This window comes from Adiantum capillus-veneris, chromosome 25 (assembly GCF_014529385.1).
Source record: "Adiantum capillus-veneris isolate H3 chromosome 25, ASM1452938v2, whole genome shotgun sequence".
Classification (NCBI taxonomy): domain Eukaryota; kingdom Viridiplantae; phylum Streptophyta; class Polypodiopsida; order Polypodiales; family Pteridaceae; genus Adiantum; species Adiantum capillus-veneris.
Window position 1 is genome coordinate 31,150,371 of NC_140955.1, and position 26,485 is coordinate 31,176,855.

At 43.9% G+C, this 26,485-nt stretch overlaps 1 protein-coding gene across 3 annotated transcripts in view; it reads left to right on the top strand.

Annotated features, from left to right (window-relative positions):
• RUS2 (root UVB sensitive protein (Protein of unknown function, DUF647)) overlaps positions 1–24,927 on the top strand; it is a 46,385-nt gene extending 21,458 nt beyond the window's left edge. For 2 of the 3 annotated variants that reach the window (XM_086500620.1, XM_086500622.1), the window contains 5 exons: positions 22,923–23,016; positions 23,104–23,202; positions 23,651–23,829; positions 23,916–24,038; positions 24,125–24,927. In XM_086500620.1, coding sequence (XP_086356746.1) covers positions 22,923–23,016; positions 23,104–23,202; positions 23,651–23,829; positions 23,916–24,038; positions 24,125–24,577 — 948 coding nt within the window. In that variant the 3' untranslated portion in view covers positions 24,578–24,927. The remainder of the gene's footprint in view (positions 1–22,922; positions 23,017–23,103; positions 23,203–23,650; positions 23,830–23,915; positions 24,039–24,124) is intronic. The other variant, XM_086500621.1, reaches the window with a different exon arrangement.
• The last annotated feature ends 1,558 nt before the right edge of the window (positions 24,928–26,485 follow it).

The window sequence follows — 26,485 nt, forward strand, 5'->3', positions numbered from 1 at the left end:
CAAGCTAGGGATGTGCTTGAGGTGAGAAGGTGCTTGAGGTGCTTGTCGTGCTTGCTGACTAAGGTGCTTGAGGTGCTTGTCATGCTAGATGAGGAAGGTGCTTGAGAATCTTCCATGCATAGGAGGTAAGATGCTTGAGTCAAAAAAAGACCCTACAAAGGAGGGGAAAAGCCCCAAAGTTAGGGGAATCTTTGACTTGACCTTCCACTCACCCAAAGGGCACCCCCTTTTCAAGGGGCACATGGACACATGTCAAGCTCTCCCTATGCTTAGCCACATGGTGTGCTTGAATCCTTTTGGCTTGGCTAAATAGGGGTCCAATGAGCTTGTAGTTCAATTCAACAAATATCTAGATATTTTCAAGTTCTCTCTCTCAAAGAGGTAAGGTGGACACTTGTCCTAATGCTATCCATGTTGCTTGAAATGCATTGTGCATGTGATTGGCTAGGCCTGAGGGGTCCAATGACCTTCAAGCTTGAGCTACAAGGAGGGGCAAGGAAGGGGTGTGCTTTGGGGTATACACTCTCTCACACACTCATTTTTGGGGGGTATACACTCTCTCACAGACTCATTTTTCACACATTCTGACTTGGTGAGAGGGGAAGAACTCCATCTTCTTATCCAAGCTTGTTGAGAAGTCGAGAGCCTACACCAACACTCTTGGCTATGGAATGCAAATCCAACCAAGAGCAATGCTTATGCTTAAGCTTGTCATCTTCTCCATCTTCATTTCTGTGCTATTATGCTATGCTAAGCAAGAAGAGTGATGATAAGTGAGGAACTATTTCTTTCTCCTATGAATGTTTCTTCTTCCTCTTCCTTACCCTCATTCCCCGCTAGCTCTCTCCATCTTTGAAGGTGTTTGAGGCCTTAGGACTGAGGCCGGAGATGGTTAATGCTTTTACAAAATTTATATTATGCTCGTGATGCATGAAGTTTTCCATCTTCATAGCATCACCGAGGTCACAAGGAACACAAAGATTGTATTATACCAAGTCTCTTTCTATGGGAGAATCTATATTACAAAAGCCTATTGGAGGGGGGACTGGCTCCACATAAATCTGGTCCTCAACTGTCGTCAACTTCTCTAATTCTCTCTCTCTTGCAAAAGTATTGTTCGTGCAAAGCTAATTAAGTATGATGGTTATGTCGCTACCGTTAATTAAGTTCACTCTCTATGTTCTCAAAGTAGTCTCACAAAAATGCTCTCTTTAATTTTCCTAATTCCGCTAGTTCATGGACCGTTTTCATTACAATTGACTTAGCAACAGAGTAATGAAATGTTCCTCTTGTCATTTCGGAGCTAATGACGCGAACAGATTTCATGGCCCAGAATAGCAGTTTCCTAAATTTTAGGAGATGCTTTCACTGAACTCTCACTCGTCATCTGACCATCTTTCACCATTGGGACCACATCCAAAAATGCAATGTAGCCCAGTTCTCGGGCGATTTTCTCTGGGTGACCCCACCTTGTCATTGTGCCTCTATGGAGTTAATTTCCTAGTATCCACCAACTTATGAAGTGCGGCGAGGGGACCTAGATGACTTTGAACTGAGCCTAGATACCTGTTTACTATTGGAATTCCAGTGCCGACCAACTCGAGTGAAACTACTGTTTCACATTGGCCTTACAATTTTCGGCTATTTGCAACTTCAAAAGAGGGTCTTAAAAATTAAACGAAAATCATCGGAAAGGAACAAACAACTAAGGTTAGCAGTTGCCACGTCCTCGTGACATACCCTTCTCTTGAAATCGCAAACATTCTCGATTGCATACCATAAATACATGGCATCGATGATTTTGTGTTGTCAACACTCTTTTATCATGGCACGTATCCGCAAGAAAGATGATAAGACATCGATACAAATGACTTAATGAGACCTTCATACTTTTGTCATTTCCGCCTATGATAGAAGTGAACATTATACGTTTAACATATAAAGAGCGATGCACACTTCTATTACACTAAATCCGTATGTATATTTGATGTACTAGCTCTGTCATTACCCCTCCTTTGAACACGTTGAGTTAGGGCATACATAAGCTGTAACCCAAAGGCCTCAAGGTAAAGCTGCAACATTTGGTTAGAAGTGAACATTATACATTTAAAGAGTTGTAACCCAAAGGCCTCAAGGTAAAGCTGCAACATTTGGTTAGAAGTGAACATTATACATTTAAAGAGCGATGCACACTTATATTACACTAAATCCATATGTATATTTGATGTACTAGCTTTGTCATTACCCCTCCTTTGAACACGGTGAGTTGGGGCATATGTAGGCTATAACCCAAAGGCCTCAAGGTAAAGCTGCAATACATTTGGTGACTCTGACAGTTCATGCTCTTCCTTTCACTTTGCATCCATAGGTGGATAGTTCTTGAACTTCACCAAATAGTGTCTTGCAAGCTGTCCCTTAACTTTTCTTTCCTTATGGGCCAAAAACTGCTTAGGAACCAAAATTTCATCAAGTTCCTCAACTTCTGACTTGTCCTCATCTGACACATCACCCACAAAGGGTCTTAGAAGACTCACGTGAAACGCATTATGAATCTTCCAAGCATCAGGCAATTTCAGCCTGTAAGCAACATCACTGATCTTATCAAGCACTTGAAAAGGCCCATAGTAACGCATGCTGAGCTTCGGAAATAACCTTTTCTTGCCCTTCATCTTCTTTAACCTTGCTTTTTCGAATCGTAAAAGTTTCCAATCACCAGGTGAAAACAGTAATTCACGACGGTGACGATCAACAACCCTTTTGTGCTTTGCTTGAGTCTTCTCCAAGGCAAGCTAAATCTTCTTATACATTTCATCCATGTTTTCAACATATCGATGTGCCTCAAAGATCTTGTCCTTTGCATGTAAAATGAAGGAACCTTTTTGCCACCTTCAACAATTTCAAAAGGTGCCTTGCCTGTGAACGAATGCACCGTATTGTTGTACACATACTCAAGCATGGGTAAATACTGTTCCCACTTGCTCTTATTGTCTGGCACACATCATTTCAACAGATCTAGGACAATAGAATTAGCCTCTTTTGACTGTCCATCAGTTTGTGGATGACAAGATGATGAGAACTTGAGCATAGTGCCCATGTTCTCAAACAATCCTCTCCAAAATAAACTTGTCATGCAAGGATTACGATCACTGACAATCGATTGTGGCATACCATGGTACTTAAATACATTGTACATAAACAACCGTGCCATCTGGTCATATTTTATCTGCTTCCTGACAGGAATAAAATGGGCCTGCTTGTTGAACCTGCAAATAATCGTCCATATACCATCATTCCCTGTCGGCGTTCTTGGAAGAGCAAAGATAAAGTCCATAGCAATGCTTTCCCATGGCTTATCCAAAAATGGCAGTGGCTGTAAGAACCCTGGTGCCTTTTGCCTGTTAAACTTGACCTTTGGCAAATCATGCATGCTTGCCCAAAGGCATCCACATTTCTCCTCAAAGTAGGCCAATAAAAGAGTGTCTCTACTACTTTCATTGTTGCATCAATACCACGATGCCCTGCATTCTGTGGGACATGACTTTCTACCATGACCTTATGTCGCAATGGCCTAGTGACGCAAAGTCTTCTATGCATCATCAAAAAATCATCTCTGAGGAGGTAGTGCTCATGATGTCGCCCCTCTTGCAAGTGTTCAAGGATCCTTGCAAAATCTTTATCAATAGCATATTGTTCCTTCATGTCATCAAGCTCTTGATTATAAGGAATTGACACAGCTGAAATTTGTGGCTTCCTTGATAACGCATCAGCCACAACATTCTTCTTGCTTTCCACATGCATAATTTGGAAGTGGAACATAGAAAGAATGTTTACCCATCGCATATGCTTTTCAGATAGCTTTGACTGTGTCAAGAAGTATCGCAAGTTCCGATGATTTGATTGGACAACAAAATCAGCACCTAACAGCTAGTGCTTCCAACTAGAGAGCGCATGAATTATGGCCAATAACTCTTTCTCATAGATTTGCATGGTCTTTTTTGGCCCTTGCAGGATTCTGCTCTCATAAGCTACTACCCGACCATCTTGCATTAGCACTGCTCTGATGCTATTGCCACACGCATCACATTGGACCACAAATGACTTCCTGAGATCTGTTAAAACAATCACGGGATCTAAAGTCAACTTTTCCTTTAAGTGTCTGAAAGTTGAAACCTCTCTTTGGGTCCATTTGAAAGTGACCTCTTTCTTTTGCAAAGCGTGAAGAGGTGAAGCTATCCCTGCAAATTCTATAGTATGAGCACAACTCCAAGAAGCTTCGGACATCGTGCACAGTCTTTAAGTCTGGCCATGTCTTAATAGCTTCAACCTTTGCTGGATCCATACGGACACCATCCTTAGACACTATGTGGCCAAGAAAGTGGATCTCTTCCAAGAAGAATTCACTTTTCCTAGGATTGACAAGTCACCTGTGAATGCGCAACTCTTCGAAGACAATGGTCAAGTGGCGCCTATGCTCCTCTTCGCTCTTCGAGTAGACTATCATGTCGTCAAAGAATGTGCCAACAAACTTCTGATGCGAGTGGAAAATCCGGTCCATCATTCTGTAGAACGTGGCAGGAGCATTTGTAAGACCAAATGTCGTTCTAAACGCAGTCTTGTGCACATCCTCTAGCCTTATACGAATCTGATGGTACTCACCCTGTCACAGACGAGAGCGCATAGCAGTATAAAATAGACTCGAATAAATAGAATTTATCACTTAGTATTGAAGCCAAAGAATATAGAGAGAAATAGATAGAGGGAGAGAGAGAGATAGAGTGAGAAGATCGACACAGTAATGGGGACCAGAAGATGGGCTGGTCCCCCCCTCGTAATAGTATCTTTATTACTCAGAAGAAGTCTATACAAGCACTTGAACCGAACGTATTACCACGTTCGTTCTAGAATAAGACTTGATGGTTCTTGGAAGCCTCGGCTTCCTATTCCTAGGGCAAAACCCTATTCCAAGGAACTTCCGTTCCTTATTCCAAATCCTCGAGAATCAAGATTGTCGCCCCTGTATCTCACCTTCTAGACTCAGGGCATGGCATCCCTACAACTCTTTTCTGATTCTGTCCTCTTCCTGCAGAATAACTCCGCTTTCTTGGACACGAAGTCCTTCCCTTGGGAATTTCCACTTCCCGATTACATCTCGAGAGTCTACCTCTCTTCGATGGTGGATTTGCTTCCCAAACTTGGGTACGAAACCCTTGGGCTGATTTGACTCTAGTTCCTTAGATCGCTTTCTCCTGGCACAGGCTCATGCCTTCCTCTGCTCCTACTTCTTCACTAACAAGAAGTACACCTGCAAACAAATACTTAGAGATCATAACATGAAAATCGTTACCTTCAAAGTCTCGACGCTCGAAACGCAACTCGGTTCTCGAAAAGCAATTCCTCGGAAGAGATCTCTACATAGAAAATCTCTACATGAATGAGCACAAATGTATGCGGATTGTTCATGAAAAGCTGAAAGGTATGCATTCAAGGAAGTCACATTCCATGTCTCTTCCTTGGCACGACACAATCGTAGAAAGAGCACATGAAAGTATAAGCTCCAAGCATGGGCTGAATTGCCACAGTTGATTGCTTTAGATCAGAAGAGAAAGATTCGATCTCCTTGTTTGCGTATGTGTGGTGAACGGTTTGGCACTTCGTCTCTTTGTTCATCTTACATTGCATGCACAGTCTTTTAGGAAGACAAGACTTTTTCCACTCACTTTACATGGAATGGGTATGTTCATGTTTTTGTGTTGGAAGTGGTTTCAAGAATTTTCAGCCGTGGAGCTTGAAGACGGAAGAAGTATGACTCTCGACGAAGAAGAAGCAGGGACATAAGGAGACAGGCACCCAGCAGTCAGGTAGCACCTCAGCAGGAGCCCTAGCGTTTTCTCAAGAAGAAGAAGGCCCATATCAGCCTGGCGTTTTCAGTTTTCAGCAGACAGCCCAACGTTTTCAGATTTCAGCCTTGACGCGGTCATCGTCGACACCATTGTCGTCATTGACATCGTCATTGTCATCGTAGTCGCTATCTTGACGACGACACCTTCGTCATCGTAGATCCCTATCTTGACAACGACACCTTCGTCATCGTCATCGCAGTCCCGGACTTGACGAGGACACCATCGTCGTCATCGTCAGAGTCACCATCGTTGTCGTCGTCGTCGACATAGACCAACAGTACCCGTCGTCGACATCATCATCTTCCACATAGACCCCGTCGTCGATATCACCGTCTTTGACACAAAACCGTCGTTGACTTCATCGTCTTCGACACAGTACCGTCGTCGACTTCATCATCATCGACAAAGACCCTTAGTACCTCGTTGTCGACTTCATTATCTTCGACATAGACCTCGTCGTCGACCTCCCTGTCTTCGACATAGAACCCGCAGTACGCGTCGTTGGCATCATCGTCTTCGACATAGAACCTCGGTATCTCCGTGGACAAGCTACAACATGACCAGGGTTCAATTCAGTCAAGTCAGTCTAGAATAGAAAGTGATCTGACACCTTTGTGAGTCTGTTCGCAGACCATGCATGTCCAGACACTTAGAGTAGATACATATCCTCTGGTTGCACACAACATGACCATCAGATTCCAGTCAGAAACCATCAGTAGCATTTTTACAGTGCATAGACCTATTTTCCGTATTTTTGATATTTTTCACTTATTATTGACTTTTGTTGGAAAGTAGGTAGGGCAATTTTGCTAAGTTTGTATATAAGCAAACCTAGCGCTAGCACTTTTTGGCAGAAGAGGCAGCAGGAGCACAAGCTCAACAACTTCTCAACAGAACCCAAGAGGCCTAGCGTTTTTGGACCCGATCAGCCAGCGTTTTTGCTTTTGCAGATCCCTGGCGACAGAAGACTCAACAAGAGACCTAGCGTGTTGCAGTTGCAGGCCATCCGGCGACAGCAGCGCCATTTTCAGCCCTAGCGTTTTTGATTTGCAGATCAGCCCCAACGTTTTGCAGATTTACCGCGACGGATCATCAAGAACCACCAGCGTTTTCAGTTTTCAGCCCTTGGACACCGCGGATCAAATCTCGAACCTTGCAGATCTCACCTTCCCGCAGTAGATCCTCACCGCACGGTCAGATTCCACAAGGTTTACAGTTTCAGCCCGGAAAACGCAGATTTCAGCATCTGCGTTTTCAGCACGTCATCGTCGCATCGTCGTCATCGCCGTCATTATCGACAGAGTCAGAATTCAGCAGATAGAAGATTTGCAGATTTCAGCCCTTAGAGTTTCCAGATTTCAGCCCGGCTCGTCGTCGTCCTCATCGTCGTCGACATCGTCGGCAAGTCCAAGCATTGTAGAGATTTGAGCAATCATAAGTAGATCGCTCTTGTCATAGAGAGGTGGGCCTTCGGAGGAGGGTTTTACAACGTCTCTGGTGTCGTATTCTCTTCTCTCTCTATCTCTCAGTCTCATATACTTGCACGCACAGTGTCCATTCACTTGTTTGTGATCATTGCACTCTCTCATTAAGAACAAAAGGCTCTACCTTCCATAAGAACGAAAAGGAACCTTGAGCACAGTTCGGAGCACTCATCTTGAGCAAAGTTCAAACATTCATTCGGTTGCATTTTACATTTTCCGACTCTGTTTCCAGAGTCCTCTTTTTACAGAATAACTTCGCTTTCCTGGACATGAAGTCTTTCCCTTGGGAATTTCCACTTCCGGATCACATCTCGAGAGTCTACCTCTCTTCGATCCGTGGCTCTGCTTCCCAAACTTGGGTACGAAACCCTTGGGCTGATTTGGCTCTAGTTCCATAGAGCTCTTTCTCCTGCAGAGGCTCATGCCTTCCTCTGCTCCTACTCCTTCACTAAGAGGAAGTACACGTGCAAACAAATACTTAGAGAGCATAACATGAAAATCGTTACCTTCAAAGTCTCGACGCTCGAAACGGAACTCGGTTCTTGAAAAGCAATTCCCCAAAAGAGATCTCTACATAGAAAATCCTCTCTTCCAATCCTACACACAAAAGAGGTGTGTTCTTCTGTTCCTTCTCGTAAATCAGCCCGGTCTACGACGTTTATGGGCTGAAAACAGAGAAAAACAGCAACTTGTCGCGATGGAAACACGCTCCGTAGGCACTTCTTCGCGAGGAGACTCGCGCACGGGTCTTGACGACATCTGGTACACTTGGGGCAACCATGGGCATCACCTGCAACGTCTTCTTTGCGGATGAAATCTGCAGCAGCATCTTCTTCTTGCAAGAACTGATCTCCTCCTGTGAATGAGGGCATGTGATGCTTTTATAGCTCCTGGCCACGACACGAATAGCTGAGCGCAGGTTGCTCGTGTAGAGATCGGGGTCGTTTTTTTTTTTTTTTTTGCGCAGTTTTGTCAAAAAAAGAGAGAAAAATCGTTGGTAGGTAAATACTGCTTTATTTAATCATAGGTGCCACTTATTAGTGGGGCTCTGGTCACCTTTAAAAATGGCCAGAATCTGTCCAAAAACTCAATAAAACCTTATAAGTTAAAAACCATGCTTTCACAGCACTTCCCAGGCGTCCTGGATGCAATCACATGCACAGTTGCAATGCAAACGTAGTCTTCCTCGTTGGAAAGCATCTGCTTTTTCGAAAAGCAATCCCGCTTTCTCAGAAAGCATGTGTTTTTCCTCAAAGTTTCCTATGAACCCATCTTCATTCAAGTGCTTGCTTTTCCTTGTGCACAATTCTAACACAGTTCGGAATTTTCTCTCAACTATGGATATCCCCTTTCCGATGCACCCGTCACCCACCTTGTGACGCATCAAGAATACCCATCACCTAGTCACTTCCTACCAAACTTACGGTACAATCTCCTTCGCGATTCTCTATGTCACCCATCCTATGACGCATTAAAGATGTCCGTTCTTGGAATGTCGGATACTTCTTCCCGATGCTCCCTGTCACCCATCCGATGTGACGCATCAGAAGTACCCGTTCCCGGTGGCCTTACAGATATTCCCGTTCTCCTGTCATTACTTTGAATGACGCACTAGCAATAGCTCTGTACTCGGATGTCTTCAGTGAGAAAAACCCTCTCACTTAAAATTCCAATAATTCATTTAGAATTATTTTCTGGTGTTCCAAGCGAGAAAACCCTCTCACTTATAAATTCAATAATTCATTTAGAATTATTTTCGTGCCAGATAAAGCCAATTTAGCAACACACTCTTAAGGTCTATATTGTTGAAAATTGCATCACCCTCTAAATGGTCAAGAATATCATCAATCCTTGGGATAGGAAACCTGTTCTTGATGGTATTCTTATTCAACGCACGGTAATCAATACACATGCGCCAAGAGCTGTCCTTCTTCTGCACTAAATGCACTAGGGAGCAGAAAGGTGAAGAACTAGGCTGAATTAGCCCCTTCTCTGAAAGCTCCTCTACCTGGCCCATAATCTCTTTCTGCTGCGCTGCACTAACCCTGTAGGGAGGTCTGTTTGGTGGGCTACACCTTGGCACCAAATGTATTGCATGGTGCCCTGGCCTCTCCGGCGGCAATTGCGATTGTAATGAATCAAAGAAACAATCATTAAACTCTCGCAAAAATGCTGACTTTTCTTTATTTAACACAGATAAATTTGATTGACAATTGTCTGAAACATCACGTGCAAAGATCAAGTACACAGAAAGATTATTTTTTATTGCAAAAGTGATAGCTGAAGCAGATACAAAAGGGACAGACTCCTCTTTGAGCTTTACATCCAAAATAGGAGTGATTGTCTATAATGAAGGGTGATTGTCTCGTCGTAGACATCAAGCACGCCATGTGTTCGGAACATCCACGGGAATTCCCAGTAACGTAGCACACCCTTCCAATGGCATGATATAGAACTCTTTTTGTGTCCACATACGATTGAATATGTAGACGCAGCTTTCCAATGATAGGAGTAACACACTTTGAGTGGCCAGGACATGCCAACCCTGCCTCTGTCGTGTATCCCGTCTCTTCAGCTCTGATGCCGAGCTTCATAGCCAACTCTGGTGAGATAAAGTTTTCTTTGGCACCTCGATCAGAGAAGATGAGTGCCGTCTGATCTCTGACTTCACCCTATGCTATGCATAACTCGTTGGCATCTGTACTTGGTCTGTCACCCACCGTATCTGACACTAAACCTGCCGTGGGCTGGGGCTTCTTTCCTTTCTTATCTTCTTTATCATCCGAATCAGCCGGCCTTTTCCTTTGTGGACAATTTGCAGCAAAGTGACCAAGCTGCTCGCATATAAAGCATTTATTTTCAGCATCAAGACCTTCTTTGCCTCAAGCGACTTACGCACAAAAGGCTTCCTTTTCTGTTTCTTTGCCTGTGCTTAAGAAGTCCTGGCTGAGTCCTTTTCCTTGTTGACCTTTTTTGACCCTTGTGACTCTTGAGGAGCCGTTTTGACAAAGGGCTTTTGTGCCGAATTTTTTTGCTGCCCCCCTTTCACGTTGCCTGTAAACCCACTGTCCTCTCCCTTGAACAAGGCAAGACCAGTGTTGGCAACTTGCATAAGCTGAGTGAGGGTAGCCACTCTGTTCTTTGTACAGTAATCTCGAAGCCCTTTAGGCAACCCACAATAGTACTTCTCAATCTGGTCAATCAGTGGCACAAACCTGTAGGAGGTTACTTAGAGCAATGCTCTGCAAAACCTCCGATTGTACTCTTGTAGGCTCTTGCAAGTATAGGCAGTGAGTTGGTGCCAATCCGTCATAACATCGACTGAGTGCAATGCTTTGCAAAACCTCCGATTGTACTTCTGTGGGCTCTTGCAAGTAGCCGCAGTGAGTTGGTGCCAATCCGTCATGACATCGGCTTCAAATTCATTTGACAGCCACGCAGATGCAAACATCTGTTTGAAGTATATCCATGTGGCGGGTGCCTGTCCTTGCATTAACAATGTCGTCCACCATGTAAGCGCATTGTCTTTTAAGAAAGTGGCAGCTTTCCTGACCTTAGAGGCCTCTGTAAAATTCCCTCCTGTATAAGCTATATCAAACTGCAAGAGGAAAGTAAGAGCCTTTGCCTTATCCTCAAAGCCGCTGAAAGTGCTAAACTTTAGAGCTGCACCACTTTCTTTGTAAGCTTTCGGCTTTTTCAGTGCTCCCATATTGTCATAAGGAATTGTTTGAAACATGCGCACTATAGTAGGGATCATTGGTGCGTCTTGGTCATTAACATTTTGTGTCATAGGTGTCATATCTAGTTGCTGTCTTGAAAAACCAAAATTACCCTATGGCACCCCAAAATGGCCCTGGTTGCTGTGAAAGCCTTGCTGCATGCCGATGCTACCATACATGGGGTTTGGCATCATGCCTTGCATACCCCCAAACACTGTTCTCAGGCGCATAACCAGCCTTACTTTGGAAAGCCTGTAGAATAGGCGTCCTAACCACCTGTTCATGGATAGAAGGAACCTGTTTTGGAGCTCGTGACTCCGCAACATGAGAGTGCTCCCTATCCTGCTGGGACGCATGAAGTACTTGGGCTTTAGCCTCAACAAGCTCCACAAGCTGTGTGAGTTGCCTTGTCTACTGTGACACTGGTGGCGCTTGCAAAAACTCCATAAACCTTGGGTTCTGCACCAATCGAGAAAACACGTTCACAGCGGCAACTAACTACGTCCTCAACGCATCATTTTCAAGTTGCCCGGTCATAAAGCCTTGCACTGGGGAACATTCACATCAACGGGAGGTATAGAGCACGGTGGCTGTGAACTCTTGCCAACCTCACACACTGTAGGAATTTCTTGCCTGTCCCTCAAAGAGGAACCCTCTTCCATAGTACCCTTCCCTTTGTCGGCCATAGTGTAATCCCGCGTTCCTGTACTCTGTGTCTTTACTAAACGAAGCAAGGCTCACTTCTTGAGGAAAAAGTGATTCTGTCCCTGCGACGGAACCATGAAACCGGCTCGTAGGGCGGTAGACGTAGACTTTCACCCGAAACTTTACTTTAGACTCTAGGACACAGAGAAACTTTGCAAAAGAAAACTTGTACCGGGAATTGATACTTCAAACACACACGGCTTGGAAGCTAGAGCGCTAGGAAGCAGAGGCCGACACCTGTTGGCCCCAAAGGGTGGCGCCCCTTACGGTATTTCTTTATTGTATTCAAGGAGGGAATAAAACTTGTGATTTCCTACAAGCTGTCCTGCATAATCCAGGCTGAAATTGACCTGTTCTGGCCTGATTTCGGCAGCATAAGTATACTAGGACGCGTTACAGACAATCTCCCCACGCAATAGATGACTTTCCTGACGCATACACACACTTTGCAAAACCTGGCGAGAATCTGCAGCACGCTGAATTCTCTGTTTTCTGCCCTGAAAATGTGCCAAAATCACCCATACAACGGTCCCCTCGCGTCCCCGGACGTCCTGGGGGTATTAGGGACCGTTAGGGCTGAAACCCTGAACCTGCAAAAATACACAACAGGCTGTATTTCCCTGTTTTGGGCTCGGTTTCACGAGCTAGTCGCATCCGTGGCAAGTCCTCGAGCTCCTGCATCTGTAGGGCTACTTGCAAGAGGCTCATGCCTCGGCAATCGCGCATGAACCCACGCAATTGTACATGGGTCAAACGAAGAGCCCTCTTGTGGGGCATCACACAACTTCATGGAAGGGAGAGAGAGAGAGTAGTGAATGCTGTGCTTCAGTTCTTGCACTTCACTGTATATAGAGGGTAGGCAAGCACATAGAAGCTTTGGTACCTGCAACAATTCACCATACGTTTAGTTTTAATGGTTCTCTCTCTCTTAAGTTGGAAAATGACAAAAAATGTGCTAAGTGGCACTCATGCATTAATTCCTTGCTTTGGACCTTCTGGTCTAAAAATATCTCAACCGGTTGCTCAGTTGACTTAGCGATAGAGTAATGAAATGTTCCTCTTGTCATTCCGGAGCTAATGACGTGAACAAATGTCATGGCCCAAAATAGTAGTTCTTTAAATTTTAGGAGATGCGTACATTGGACTCTCACTGGTCATCTAACCATCTTTCACTACTGGGACCACATCCAAAATGCAATGTAGCTCAGTTCTTGGGTGATTTTCTCTGGGTGACCCCACCTTGTCATTGTGCCTCTATGGAGTTAATTTCCTAGTATCCAGCACCTTATTAAGTGCGGCGAGGGGACCTATATGACATTGAACTGAGCCTAGACACCCTTTTACTACTAGAATTTCAGTGCCGACCAACTTCCCGTCTGCGGGTGAAACTATTGTTTCACACTGGCCATACAATGTCCGATCATTTGCAACTTCAGAAGAGGGTCTCAAAAATTAAACGAAAATCATCGGAGAGAAACCAACAACCAAGGTTAGCAGTTGCCACGTCCTCGTGACACAAGCCAATCGCGAAGAGTTTCAATTTTGGACGTGTCAATCTGTACTCCTTTTGCTGAGACGATGTGCCCCAAGGAATGTATCTCGAGCAAGAAAAATTCACTCTTTTTTGCATTGATAACCAATCTATGTTTCTGCAATGCTTGAAAGACTATTAGCAGATGATGTCTGTGCTCTGCTTTATTCTTGAAGAAAACTATAATGTGTTGAGGCAAGAGCCTCCTTGAGCAGGAACAGGGGTAGCTAATTGCTACTCCATAGCAGGCACCGGTGGGGTCATAACCTCACCGTACAAGTGTGTTTTCAGCTCTGTGTATGCGCTGTAAATTGACTGTTTTTCAGCCATACGGGACGCCAGAACCATTAGGAATAGTGCCCCACTGGCGAAGGATAGGTCGGGGATTGTTCAGGACTGAAAATTGGGCAAAAACTAGTAAATACAGCGTGCTGAATTTACTGTTTTTGGGCAGAAATTAGAGGGTTTATGCAGGTGAAAGTGAGTTCTAGCATGGAAGTTGGTTTCGCGCAAGTTTTGGGGCTCTCATGTTGCCGAAATTTGGCCAATATAGGTCGTATCTAGTTGGATACAGATAAAGAATTCCCAGGACTCTACTTTGTAATTTACCCTCTCAAAGTATAAAGAAATACCAAAAGGGGCACCAATTTTGGGGCCTACAGGTTGTCGACGTCTGCTCGAAGCACTCTAGCCTCCGAGTCGTGTGTGGTTAAGTGTTAATTCCTGTCGCGGGTTTCCTTTGCACGTTCTCTGTGTGTGTGTGTCTAAAGTAAAGAATTTCGGGTGAAAGCCAAAGCCTACCGCGCCACGGGCCGGTTTTAAGGTTCCGTTGCCGGGACATCAATCACTTTTTTCTCAAAGAGTGAGCCTCAGTTGTTGTGGGTAAAGACACAAAGTACAGGAACACGGGATTACACTATGGCCGACAAAGGGAAGGGCATTATGGAAGAGGGTTCCTCTTCGAAGGACAGACAAGAAACTGCTATGGTGTTCGAGATTGGTGAGAGCTCACGGCCACGTCAGTCTGTATCACCTGTTGATGTGAATGTTTCTCCAGTAGTACAGGGCTTTATGACTAGGCAACTTGAGGATGATGCGTTTAGGACTCAATTAGTTTCCGTGGTGAATGTCTTTTCGCAACTGGTGCAAAATCCAAAGTTTATGGAGTTCTTGCAAGTGCCACTAGTGCAACAGCAAAATAGGCAACCCACACCGCGTACAAAGCTTGTTGAGGCTCAAGCCAAAGTACTTCATGTGACTCAACAGGATAGGGAACACTCGCATGTTGCGGAGTCAGGGGCTGAAACCGGCCCGTCGGGCGATAGGCTTTGGCTTTCACCCGAAATTCTTTACTTTAGACACACACAGAGAGAACGTGCAAAGGGAACCTGCGACGGGAATTAACACTTAAGTATACACACTGCTCGGAAGCTAGAATGCTCCGAGCATACGCCGACAACCTATAGGCCCCAAAATTGGCGCCCCTTTCGGTATTTCTTTATATTTGAGAGGGTAAATTACAAAGTAGAGTCCTTGGACAGGTTGTCCCAAAATTGGCGCCCCTTTCAGTATTTCTTTATATTTGAGAGGGTAAATTACAAAGTAGAGTCCTTGGAATCCTTTACCTGTATCGAGCTAGATACCAACTGTTTTAGCCAAATTTTGGCAGCATAACAGCCGCAAAACTTGCGCGAAACCAATTCCCCTGCTAGAACTCGCTTCCATTGGCATAAACCCTCTGATTCCTGCCCAAAAACGGTAAATTTAGCACGCTGTATTTACTGGTTTTTCCCCTGTTTTCAGCCCCAAACAGTCTCCTAACTGTCCTCTGCCAGTGGGGCACTATTCCCAATGGTTCTGTCATCCATATGGCTGAAAAACAGTCAATTTACAGCGCATACACAATGCTGAAAACGCACCTGTACGGTGAGGTTATGACCCTCACCGGTGCTTGCTTTGGAGTAGCAGTTAGCTACCCCTGTTTCTGCTCAAGGAGGCTCTTGCCTCAGCACAAAAGCATGAAACCACAAAGCTGTACATCAGTCAAATGAAGAGCCCTCTTGTGGGTAATCACATAACTGCACGTAGGGGGGAGAGAGAGCAGTGTGTAGTGTGCAGGGCATCACTCCTAGCACCACACTGTACATAGAGTGGAAAGGAAGCTCTCTATAGCTCTTAACCTATGAGTTTTCTCTCTCTAAATTCAGCGCCACTTCTTCATGCATGAGGAAAGTGCACTTGCGCGTTTACAGGCATTTTCCCGTTTCGGGGTTGCCGCCTAAAAATCTCCCGACTGGTTGCCCCAGTTGACTTCGCGGCAGAGTTGTAAAATTTTCCCTTGTTATTTCGAAGGTAATGACGCGAATACATTTCACGGCCCAAAATAGCAACTCCCTAATTTTTAGGAGATGCTTCCGTTGGGCTCACACTGGTCATCTGACCATCTATCTTCATTGGGACGGCATCCAAAAGTGCAATGTGGCCAACTGTCGGATACTTTCCTTTGGTGATCCCACCTTGACTTTATGCCTTTATTGAGTTCACTTCCTAGTATCCACAAACTTGCTAACTGCGATGGGGGAACCTACATGATCTTGCATTGAGCCTAGACATCCTCTTACTATACGAATTCTAGTGCCGACCAACTTTCCGTCTGTCGGTGAAACTACCGTTCACATTGGCCATACAATGTCCGACCATTTGCAACTTCAAAAAGAGGGTCCAAAAAATAAAACAAAAATCATTGGAAAGAAACCAACAACTAAGGTTAGCAGTTGCCATGTCCTCGTGACATAGTTAACAATTGCCACGTCCTCGTGACAGGGGCTCCAAAACAGGTTCCTCCTGTGCTTGAACAGGTGGCTAGAACACCTATTCCATAGGTTATGCCAGTTCAGCCCGCCACCTCTTAGAGCCCGCATGCTGTCTTGAATGGACAGGGAACTGGATACTAGGCTATGAACCCAGTTTTTCCACCACCCACGGTACATCCTGGGTATTTCGGGGGTGGATCAATGTTCCAAAGTATGGCTAGTTATGCGCCTGGAAGTCAACCGTACATGCCAGAGCCAAGGAGGCTGCAAGCAACCAAACCAAAAAAGGAGTGATAGACCTGACTAAAAGTGTCAGAATCACAAACTGAGACTTGGAGTGGTTAGAGTACATCAAGGAGAGTCTATAGTAATGGTTTGGAGCAATTTTGTGTCAGGAGACATTATACAGGTATGAAGACTCAAGGCACAGGTTGAGGCCAGACAGGAACTTTGACTAATCAAAGTTTAAAGAAAGGTCAGCATTTTTGTGAGAGTTTAGTGAGTGTTTCTTTGATTCATTACCGTCGCAATTACCGCCAAAGAGACCCGAGGACCATCAGATAGATTTGGTGCCAGGATGTAGCCCACCAAATAGACCTCCCTACACGGTTAGTGCGGTGTAGCAGAAAGAGGTTACGGGCCAGGTTGAGGAGTTATTAGAGAAGGGGCTGATTCAGCCTAGTTCTTCATCCTTTTGCTCCCCAGTGCTCCTATTGCAGAAGAAGGATGGCTCATGGTGCATGTGTATTGATTATCGTGCGTTGAATAAGAATGCCATCAAGAATAGGTTTCCTATTGCTAGAATTGATGATATTCTTGATTATTTAGAGGGTGCTGCAATTTTCAGCAGGATACACCTTAAGAGTGGATACCATCAGATTCGTATAAGGCCAGAGGATGTGCACAAGACTGCGTTTAGAACGACATTTGGTCTTTATGAGTTTTTAGTGATGCCGTTTGGTTTAACTAATGCTCCTACCACGTTCAACAAAATGATGGACCGTATTTTCCGCTCGCATCAACAGTTTGTTGGGACGTTCTTCGATGACATGGTAGTCTATTCGAAGAATGAAGAGGAGCATAGGCGTCACTTGACCATTTCGAAGAGCTGCGCAATCAGAGGCTACTTGTCAATCCTGAGAAAAGTGAATAGGTCGAAGCTATTAAGACATGGCCAGACTTGAAGACTGTGCACGATGCTAGAAGCTTCTTGGGATTGTGCTCCTACTATACAAGGTTTATCATGAATTTTGCAGAGATAGCATTACCTCTTCATGCTTTGCAAAAGAAAGAGGTCACTTTCAGATGGACCCAAAAAGAGATTTCAGCTTTTAGTCTCTTATAAGAAAAGTTTACTTGAGCTCCAGTAATTGTTTTGCCAGATCTTAGGAAGTCATTTGTGGTCAGTGTGACGCGTGTGGCAGTAGCATCGGAGCAGTGCTAATGCAAGATGGACGGGTAGTAGCTTATTAAAGCCGAATTTTGCAAGGGCTAGAGAGGACTATGCCAGTCTATGTGTAACAAACTGTTGACGTGTCGAAACCATAATTTTGTCGAAACCCTAACCCTAATCAGAAACCCTAATTCTGCTTAAAATCCTAACCCTAAAATAAAAAACCCTAATTTTGCATAAAACCCTAACCCTAAAATCAGAAACCCTAATTTTGTCCAAACCATATTCTGATGAAACCCTAATCCTAAAATTAGAAACCCTAATTTTACCCAAAACCCTAATTGTGCTTAACCCTAAAATTAGAAACCCTAATTATGCCCGAAACCTAGTCCTAAAATTAGAAACCCTAATGCTAACCCTAACCCTGATTTGCTGACGTGGCGAGCTGACATGTGGCCTGCTGTACGGACACCAACGCGATTTACGAAAAGCTGTCAGCTTTTGGCATTGCTTTTTGGACGAGGAGCTTTTGAGTTTTGAAGGCTTTTCACTGTAATTGCTTTTTAGGACAAGGGCCTTTAAATATGAGGTAGGGCTCATTCTCTGGCATGCTTCTTGGAGAAGGTGCAGAGTCTGGAGCACCGGCTTGAACTTTGATGATGCAATATAAAGAAATGCCGAAAGGGGCGCCAAGGTTTAGGGCCAATACTCTCTGGGGTGGAATTCTGCCACTGTGTCGCGTGTCGTCTCTCTCTTTGAGTTCAGTTGTTATTGAAGTGTTAAAAGTCTGTTCTTTTCTATTGGCACGTATGAGAAAGAGCTCTTGGCCGTGATTCATGCGCTTTCTTGGTGGAAGCACTACCTCTTAGGTGCTGATTTTGTTGTCCAAACAGATCATCAGACCTTGCGATACTTCTTGACACAATCAAAGTTATCCGAAAAGCATATGCGATGGGCAAACATTCTTTCCATGTTCCACTTCGAGATTATGCATGTGGAAGGCAAGAAGAATATTCTGGCTGATGCGTTATCAAGAAAGCCACAGATTTCAGCTGTGTCAATTCCTTATCATCATGAGTTAGATGACATGAAGGAACAATATGCTAATGATGAAGAGTTTGCTAGGATCTTTGAACAGTGTCAAGAGGGGCAACATCATGAGCACTACCTCCTTAGAGATGGTTTTATGATGATGCATGGCAGACTTTGTGTCACTAGGCCATTGCGACATATGGTCATGAAAGAGAGTCATGTCCCACTGTATGCAGAGCATCGTGGTATTGATGTGACAATTAAAGCATTAGACACATTCTTCTATTGGCCTACCTTGAGGAGAGACGTGGATGGCTTTCTGCGAGTATGCGTGATTTGCCAAAAGGTCAAGTTTGACAGGCAAAAGGCACCAGGGTTGTTACAACCACTGCCGATTCCGGATAAGCCATGGGAAAGCATTGCTATGGACTTTATCTTTGATCTTTCAAGAACGCCAACAGGGAATGATTGTATATGGACCATTATTTGCAGGTTCAGCAAGCAGGCCCATTTTACCCTTGTCAGGAAGAAGATAAAATATGATCAGATGGCATGCTTGTTTATGTACAATGTGTTTAAGTACCATGGTATGCCACAGTCGATTATCAGTGATCGTGATCCTCGCATGACCAGTTTCTTGTGGAGAGGATTGTTTGAAAACATGGGCACTATGCTCAAGTTCTCGTCTTCGTTTCATCCACAAACTGATGGACAGTCAGAAGAGGCTAATTCTACTGTCTTAGATCTGCTGAAATGCTTTGTGTCAGATAATAAGGGCAAGTGGGAACAGTGTTTGCCTATGCTTGAATATGCATACAATAATACCGTGCATTCGTCGACTGGCAAAGCACCTTTTGAGATTGTTGAAGGTAGCAAAAAGGTTGCACCCATTTTGCATAGAAAGGACAAGATCTTTGAGGCGGATTGATATGTTGAGAACATGGATGAAATGTATAAGAAAATTAAAGTTGCCTTGGAGAAGACTCAGGCAAAGCATAAAAAGGCTGCTGATCGTCACCGTCGTGAATTTCTGTTATCACCTGGTGATTGGGTTCTATTAAGGTTCGAAAAGGCAAGGTTAAAGAAGATAAAGGGCAAGGAACGCCTGTTTCCTAAGCTTAGTATGCGTTACTATGGGCCTTTTCAAGTGCTTGACAAGATCAGCCATGTGGCTTACAGGCTGAAATTGCTTGATGCGTGGAAGATTCATAATGTGTTTTACGTGAGTCTTCTAAGACCCTACGTGGGTGATGTGCGAGAAGATATGCCAGATGAGGATCAACCAGAAGTTGAAGAACTTGATGAGATCCTGGTACATGAGTAAGTTTTGGCACATAAGGATAGAAAAGTTAAAGTATTTGGTGAAGTCAAGAACTATGCACTATGGATACAAAGTGGATGGAAGAGCATGAACTGTTAGAGTCACCAAATGTATTGCAGCTTTACCTTGAAGCCTTCGGGTTACAACCTACTTATGCCCCAACCCAATGTGTGCAAAGGAGGGGTAATGATAGGGCGAGTACATCAAATGTACATATAAATTCAGTGTTATAGATGGAAATGACAAAAGTATGAAGGTCTCATTAAGTCATTTGTATCTATGTGTTACGACCTTTCTTGCGGATACATGCGATGATAAAAGAGTGGTAACAACACAAGATCATCAGTGGCGTGTATTTATGGTATGCAATCGAGGACGTTTGCGATTTCAAGAGGGGGGTCTGTCACGAGGACGTGGCAACTATTAACTATGTTACGGGGACGTGGCATTCGCTAACCTTAGTTGATTTTTGAGACCCTCTTTTTGAAGTTGCAAATGGTCGGACATTGTATGGCCAATGTGAACGGTAGTTTCACCCGCAGAGACGGGAAGTTGGTCAGCACTAGAATTTGTATAGTAAAAGGATGTCTAGGCTTAGTGCAAGGTCATGTAGGTCCCCTCGTCGCACTTAGGAAGTTGGTGGATACTAGGAAGTGAAGTCAATAAAGGCATAAAGTCAAGGTTGGATCACCAACAGAAAGTATCCGACAGTTGGGCCACATTGCACTTTTGGATGCGGTCCCAATGAGGATCGATGGTCAGATGACCAGTGGGAGCCCAACGGAAGCATCTCCTAAAAATTAGGGAGTTGCTATTTTGGCCCGTGAAATGTGTTCGCGTCATTACCTTCGGTATGACAAGGGGAACATTTTACAACTTTGTCGCGAAGTCAATTTGGGCAATCAGTTGGGAGATTTTTAGGCGGCAACCCCGAAACGGGCAAATGCTTGTAAATGTGCCAAGTGGCACTTTTCTGTGTACTTGCCCCATTCAAAAAAATGGGCGTTGAATTTTTAGCTGGGAGAGGCCTCATTTGCTTCCTCCTGTCACAGGTTAAGAGCTATGGAGTGCTTTTTTTCCACTCTATGTACAGTGTGGTGCTAGGAGTGATGCCCTGCACACTACACACTGCTCTCTCTCTCCCCTACGTGCAGTTATGTGATTCTCCACAAGAGGGCTCTTCATTTGACTGATGTACAGTTGTGTGGTTTCATGCTTTTGTGCTAAGGCAAGAGTCTCCTTGAGCAGGAACAAGGGTAGCTAATTGCTACTCCAAAGCAGACACCGGTGAGGGTCGTAACCTCACCGTACAGGTGCGTTTGCAGCGCTGTGTATGCACTGTAAATTGATTGTTTTTCAGCCATACGGACGCCAGAACCATTGGGAATAGTGTCCCCCTGGCAGAGAACAGTTCGGGGACTGTTTAGGACTGAAAACTGGGCAAAAACTAGTAAATACAGTGTGCTGAATTTACTGTTTTTGGGCAGAAATCAGAGGGTTTATGCCGGTGGAAGTGAGTTCCAGCAGGGGAATTGGTTTCGCATAGTTCTGGGGTTGTTATGCTGCCGAAATTTGGCCAAATAGGTGGTATCTAGTTGGATACAGGTAAAGAATTCCCAGGACTCTACTTTGTAATTTACCCTCTCAAAGTATAAAGAAATACCGAAAGGGGCTTCAATTTTGGGGCCTACAGGTTGTCGGCGTCTGCTCGGAGCACTCTAGCTTCCGAGCCGCGTGTTTCGGGTGAAAGCCAAAGCCTGCCGCCCCACGGGCCGGTTTCAGATACCCAAAGTGGATTGTAATCAAAGATGTATCTGATTTGTCCTATAGGCCAGCTTTGGCCTCGACAAGGACATTAATAGAGCTTTCTTTCTTTCTCTCCCTTTCTCCTTCCCTCCCTCCATTATGCATATGCTCCTCCCGTCTCCCTCCTTTCCTCTAGCTCAAGATGCAAGGGCCCCAATGCCCTAACTCTGTAGAAGCATACCCTCTTTTCTCCTCTTCTTCTAAACTCATAGCTCTTAAGCTTCTCCTCAAGCTCTCTCATGAGGCATTGCTCTCAAGCTCTCCATTCCCTCCTTCATAGCTCTCAAGCCTTCCCCAAGTCTACATCTCCCAAGCTCTACAACTGCACGCTTGTTTTTTTTGAACGTACGTAACGTCATCGTGCGACAAATAATCTTAAAAGTTTGATGAATGCCGCACGTTTTTGTACGTGGACAAAAGGTAGGTGACCGTACGAGACCACCTAGGCCCCTCTTAAGCCGAACATCAAGATTCAAAACCAAGTAGCTTTTTTTAAAATGGTGCAAGTGCTCATCTCGATGGCATTAACCTTGGGCAGCCTTAGCTATTGCATGCTTCAATGCCATCTATTAGTGCTATTGCATGCTAAATAGTTAGCATTGGTCCTACCATTCCATGAAATGGGCAAAAATCAATTTGAATATGCTAATTTGATCATAATCAACGCATTCAACTAGTAGTTTGCAATGATGATACTTGCTATTTGACCATTCAATTGTGTTTGCACACATGAAGACCATAAAATGCCATTGTTCTTAATTTTAACACCATTAGTTGAACATAATTAAGAAAAACAAGGCTAAGTACTTCCACTTGGCTGGATATTGCACAAGCTCTGGTACCAATGTTAGCACGTCGGCTAAACATGTCAACTATGGGATGCTCGGATTGTACTATGTTGATGTAATATAAAGAAATACCGAAAGGGGTGCCAAGGTTTGGGGCCAATACTCTCTGGGATGGAATTCCGCCACTCCGTGTCGCATGTCGTCTCTCTCTCTCTCTCTCTCTCTCTCTCTCTCTCTCTCTCTCTCTCTCTCTCTCTCAGTTCAATTGTTAATGAAGTGCTAAAAGTCTGTTCAGTCTGTTCTTTTCTATTGGCACGTGGTGCCCGTCTTGTGTCATTTTAAACTTAAGAGATCATTAGAGTGGGCCTTCAAGAGGTTTGCCCAGCTGGTAATTGATAAGTTAGTTCTCTTTCTATGGTTATTTGCTCAGGTATTAAAAGATGGAATGCAGCATGCTGGAAAGATAGCGTGCAGCATGTGGGGGGCACGTATGGATGCGGAGCCTAAGCGTTGGAGGCTATTGGGTTGGTAGGGAGTTCATGCTTAGCTCAACTACACGTTATTAGGCAGTTCTCTTCTGTTTGTGAAGTTGATGGCTTTTCCTTTTTCAGCTGATGCTTTGTATGACTTGGGAACTGCTCTGGAAGTTGTTTCACCGTTGTGTCCGCACTTATTCTTGGAGGTCGCAGGCATAGCAAACCTTGCAAAAGGTATCTCAAACATAGTCCTGCTGCTTTTAACAGGATTGTCTAATAAAATTTTGTGTGCGCTTGTGCTTAATGATTGATTGTTTTTTACTTCCCTTTTTGAGTCAGGATACATGTGTGTCATCATGCTGGCCTTCCGAAAACCAGAACGTTACATCATGAAAATTAAGAAAAAGCCTTGAGGAGATCCACAATTTAATGAGAATATGTCTTGAGGAACATTTAAGTGTACTCTTTTAGTATCTGCATGGCTCATACAAGTACTCTCTATGACTCAATCAATAAGTCGCTTGTTTATATGTGAAATATATCTTTCAGATGAGCTGTGCTCAATCTTTTGAAAATCTTGGATTTAGAAACTGCCGAGGGCTGGGGGAAGATGGGTGGCTCGCGGGTGACTAAAAAGAGCGAATCATTTCATTCTAATTTTATTTGTTTTGTGGAATGCAAGGAATGGCTACAGTTGCCGCTAGAGCAACAAGGCTGCCAATTTATTCGGGTTTTGCCAAAGAGGGTAATTTAAGTGATCTATATGCAAAGGGCGAGGCAATATCCACGTTATTCAATGTACTGGGACTTGGTGTTGGCATACGGCTTGCATCAACTGTTTGCTCAACCATGCATGGCAAGGTAGTAGTTTATATGGAAATTGAATGGTGTGCTCTGAAGACACCTTTTAAAACGATTTTCTGTTTGCCCCATGTTGACATGCACAGCTTGTGGCAGCTCCTTTGCTTTCAGCAGTACACTTGTTTAGTATTGCTCAAGAGATGCGTGCAGCTCCTTTAAACACGCTAAATTCACAGAGGACAGCATGCATAATCGCCGAATTTGTCAAGGTTGGAATCTTCAAAATTCATTCTTTTCGAGTTTCTTCTCTATTACAGGTCATTGAAGATCTTGCTTACCGAAATTAATGTTGCAGACTGGCAATGTCCCAACTCCGGCAGAGATACGATACAAAGAGCGACTTGCCTTACCTGTTACCTTAAATGTTGAGGCTGGGAGTGTTGTAGTGGGCGTTTCAATCAGGCGAGCATTTGGGAAGCCTTCAGTATTGAAGACTTCAAAAGCCAAAATCCACGAAGAGAGGTTTCTATTGTCTTTCCATGATAGACAGACGCACATGGTTCTGCATCGTAATGCAAGTGGGGAGGATGTAGTGAAAGGTTGGTTATTGAGTGCGTACGTAGCAAGGATTGCTGGAGGTAAAAGTAAGCCAATGGTACAAAGTTCTGGGGTGCAAAAAATGGAAGCTATGGAAGAGGCATATGAACTGACGGACAAGTCCTTTCCGATTCTTATCTCGGGTCTGAGAGAGGCAGGCTGGCACACAGATTTATTTTTGGAAGGTGGAGGAGAGCGGGCAGTTTGGTAATGGGTTGCTTTCATTTTTGTGATGGGTGCGAGTGCTTCTACATTTTTGAGTAATGGCAAGTCCCACGAGAGTTTTGTATCTAATTAACTCATCGCAGTCTTTGGCGATTTTTCAGAGTAGATGAGGTTGTAAAGCCATCTTCTTCAGGGACGGTTATTTTAGAAAAACAGAGGGACTTCCTGCATTGTGCATGACCATTTTCTATTGAAATGGTTATTGCTGTATTCTTGTGGTGTGTAGTTGTCACGTGTGTGTCCGGCTGGACATGGTCCTATGTGCATATGCTATGTAACTGCAACATCAGGAGGTTGTAAAGTATTTTAAGAATATAAGATATTTCTCTTCTCCCATCCTTTTTGCCTTTTAAAAGCCTCTCTCTCTCTCTCTCTCTCTCTCTCCACACACACAAACGCACGCTGCAGCTAAGCCAGTTTCTTAGATCTTGAATGGTGGCGCCCACCCAATTAAGGCATGTATCGTAGATGTTTGCTGGAATTTGTGTCCATGCATTGTCGAAATGTTATTGACAGATTGCATTGTCTGCTTGCACGCACCCAAGTTGATATTCTTGCCCTCAGTGCCATTATGTGGATATACAAAATGTCTCATATTTTAAGTGTCAAGATTTGAGCTTGAAACCTCATCCACGTAGCATGATTCCCGTCAGCCGGCTTATACCTGCTGTCCATCCACATCATAAACAAAGTCTGATTATCTCTTCTGCTGTGTGTGACAACATTCACCTAAGCAAGCAGAGATGCAACAGGATGGCAATCACGCAGCATGTGGATTCATTTCAATCCAACACAAAAGAAAACTAAAACAAAGAGCAGGGCGAGGACCAGAGAATGACGCAAATAAGAGAGCCTTCGTATACATCAAATAGCGGCACTTTACAGGGTCCATCTAGGTACAAACCCATAGCTGCATTCAATATGGTCTGCATCTTAGAAGCATGCACCTCCGATGGACATTGGAGACGCTTTGTAAAAGAAGGCGATTTCTTATCTAAATAAATGTAAGCTATTGAGCCAACAATGTCACCAAATCCCAAATTTGATGTGGCACATTTGTAATTTTTACCCTCTTTTGATGAAGTAGAGCAAGTGGGCTCTATATTTTTGTCTCAGCTACTTTGATTCATTATTTTAACAAATGGATATATTGGAGCCTGCACCATTTTCTAAATTGCATGAGAATTGACAAAAATAGAAATCAAATTCAAATTTGAGGATACCATTGGGCTTACAGAGCAGTGAGAAAGAGCAGGTACAAATCTTGTCCAAATCTAAGTGGGTATAACTAATCAACTGTGAATGGTCAAAAGCTTCACTGATGAGAAAGTTAAGATTTGCAATTCTTAACGTACTTTTGACTTGACAAGCTTCTTGACCTAGTTTCAAGGTTGGGTGGAAAATAACTAATAGGGACCAAGTTATAAGTAAAATAAGCTTCAAAGTCCTGGTGGATGTTTTTGCAAATTTCAAATGTATAATTTCAATTTTTTTTGCTAAGTGTAAACCACAGAAAGACTGTACACACAAGAATTCAATATAGTTGAAAGAGATTTTGTTTTGAATACTTCAGAGGAGTGGAAGACATCGGTGCTACCTTTGAGTAGTAAGGAGCTAGAAACAGCATTGAAAAGCTAAGGAAACTCACATAAGCACTATTTATGTAGAGGGTCAATTGCTCGTATATTTTGTACCTTATGTAACTTTAGTCTAGGGACACGTGTTGGGATATTGGGTTTTGGTGAAAGATTTTGAGAGTAAGGAATCGACGGGAGAGAATGTAAACCATCGAGACTAGCTCTTCACTATTCTTGAAGAAGTTGTGGACACTTACTCCGACCCTAGCTCAAACATGGCTTTCATATCAACTCAACCACAATTAGAATTAGAGATC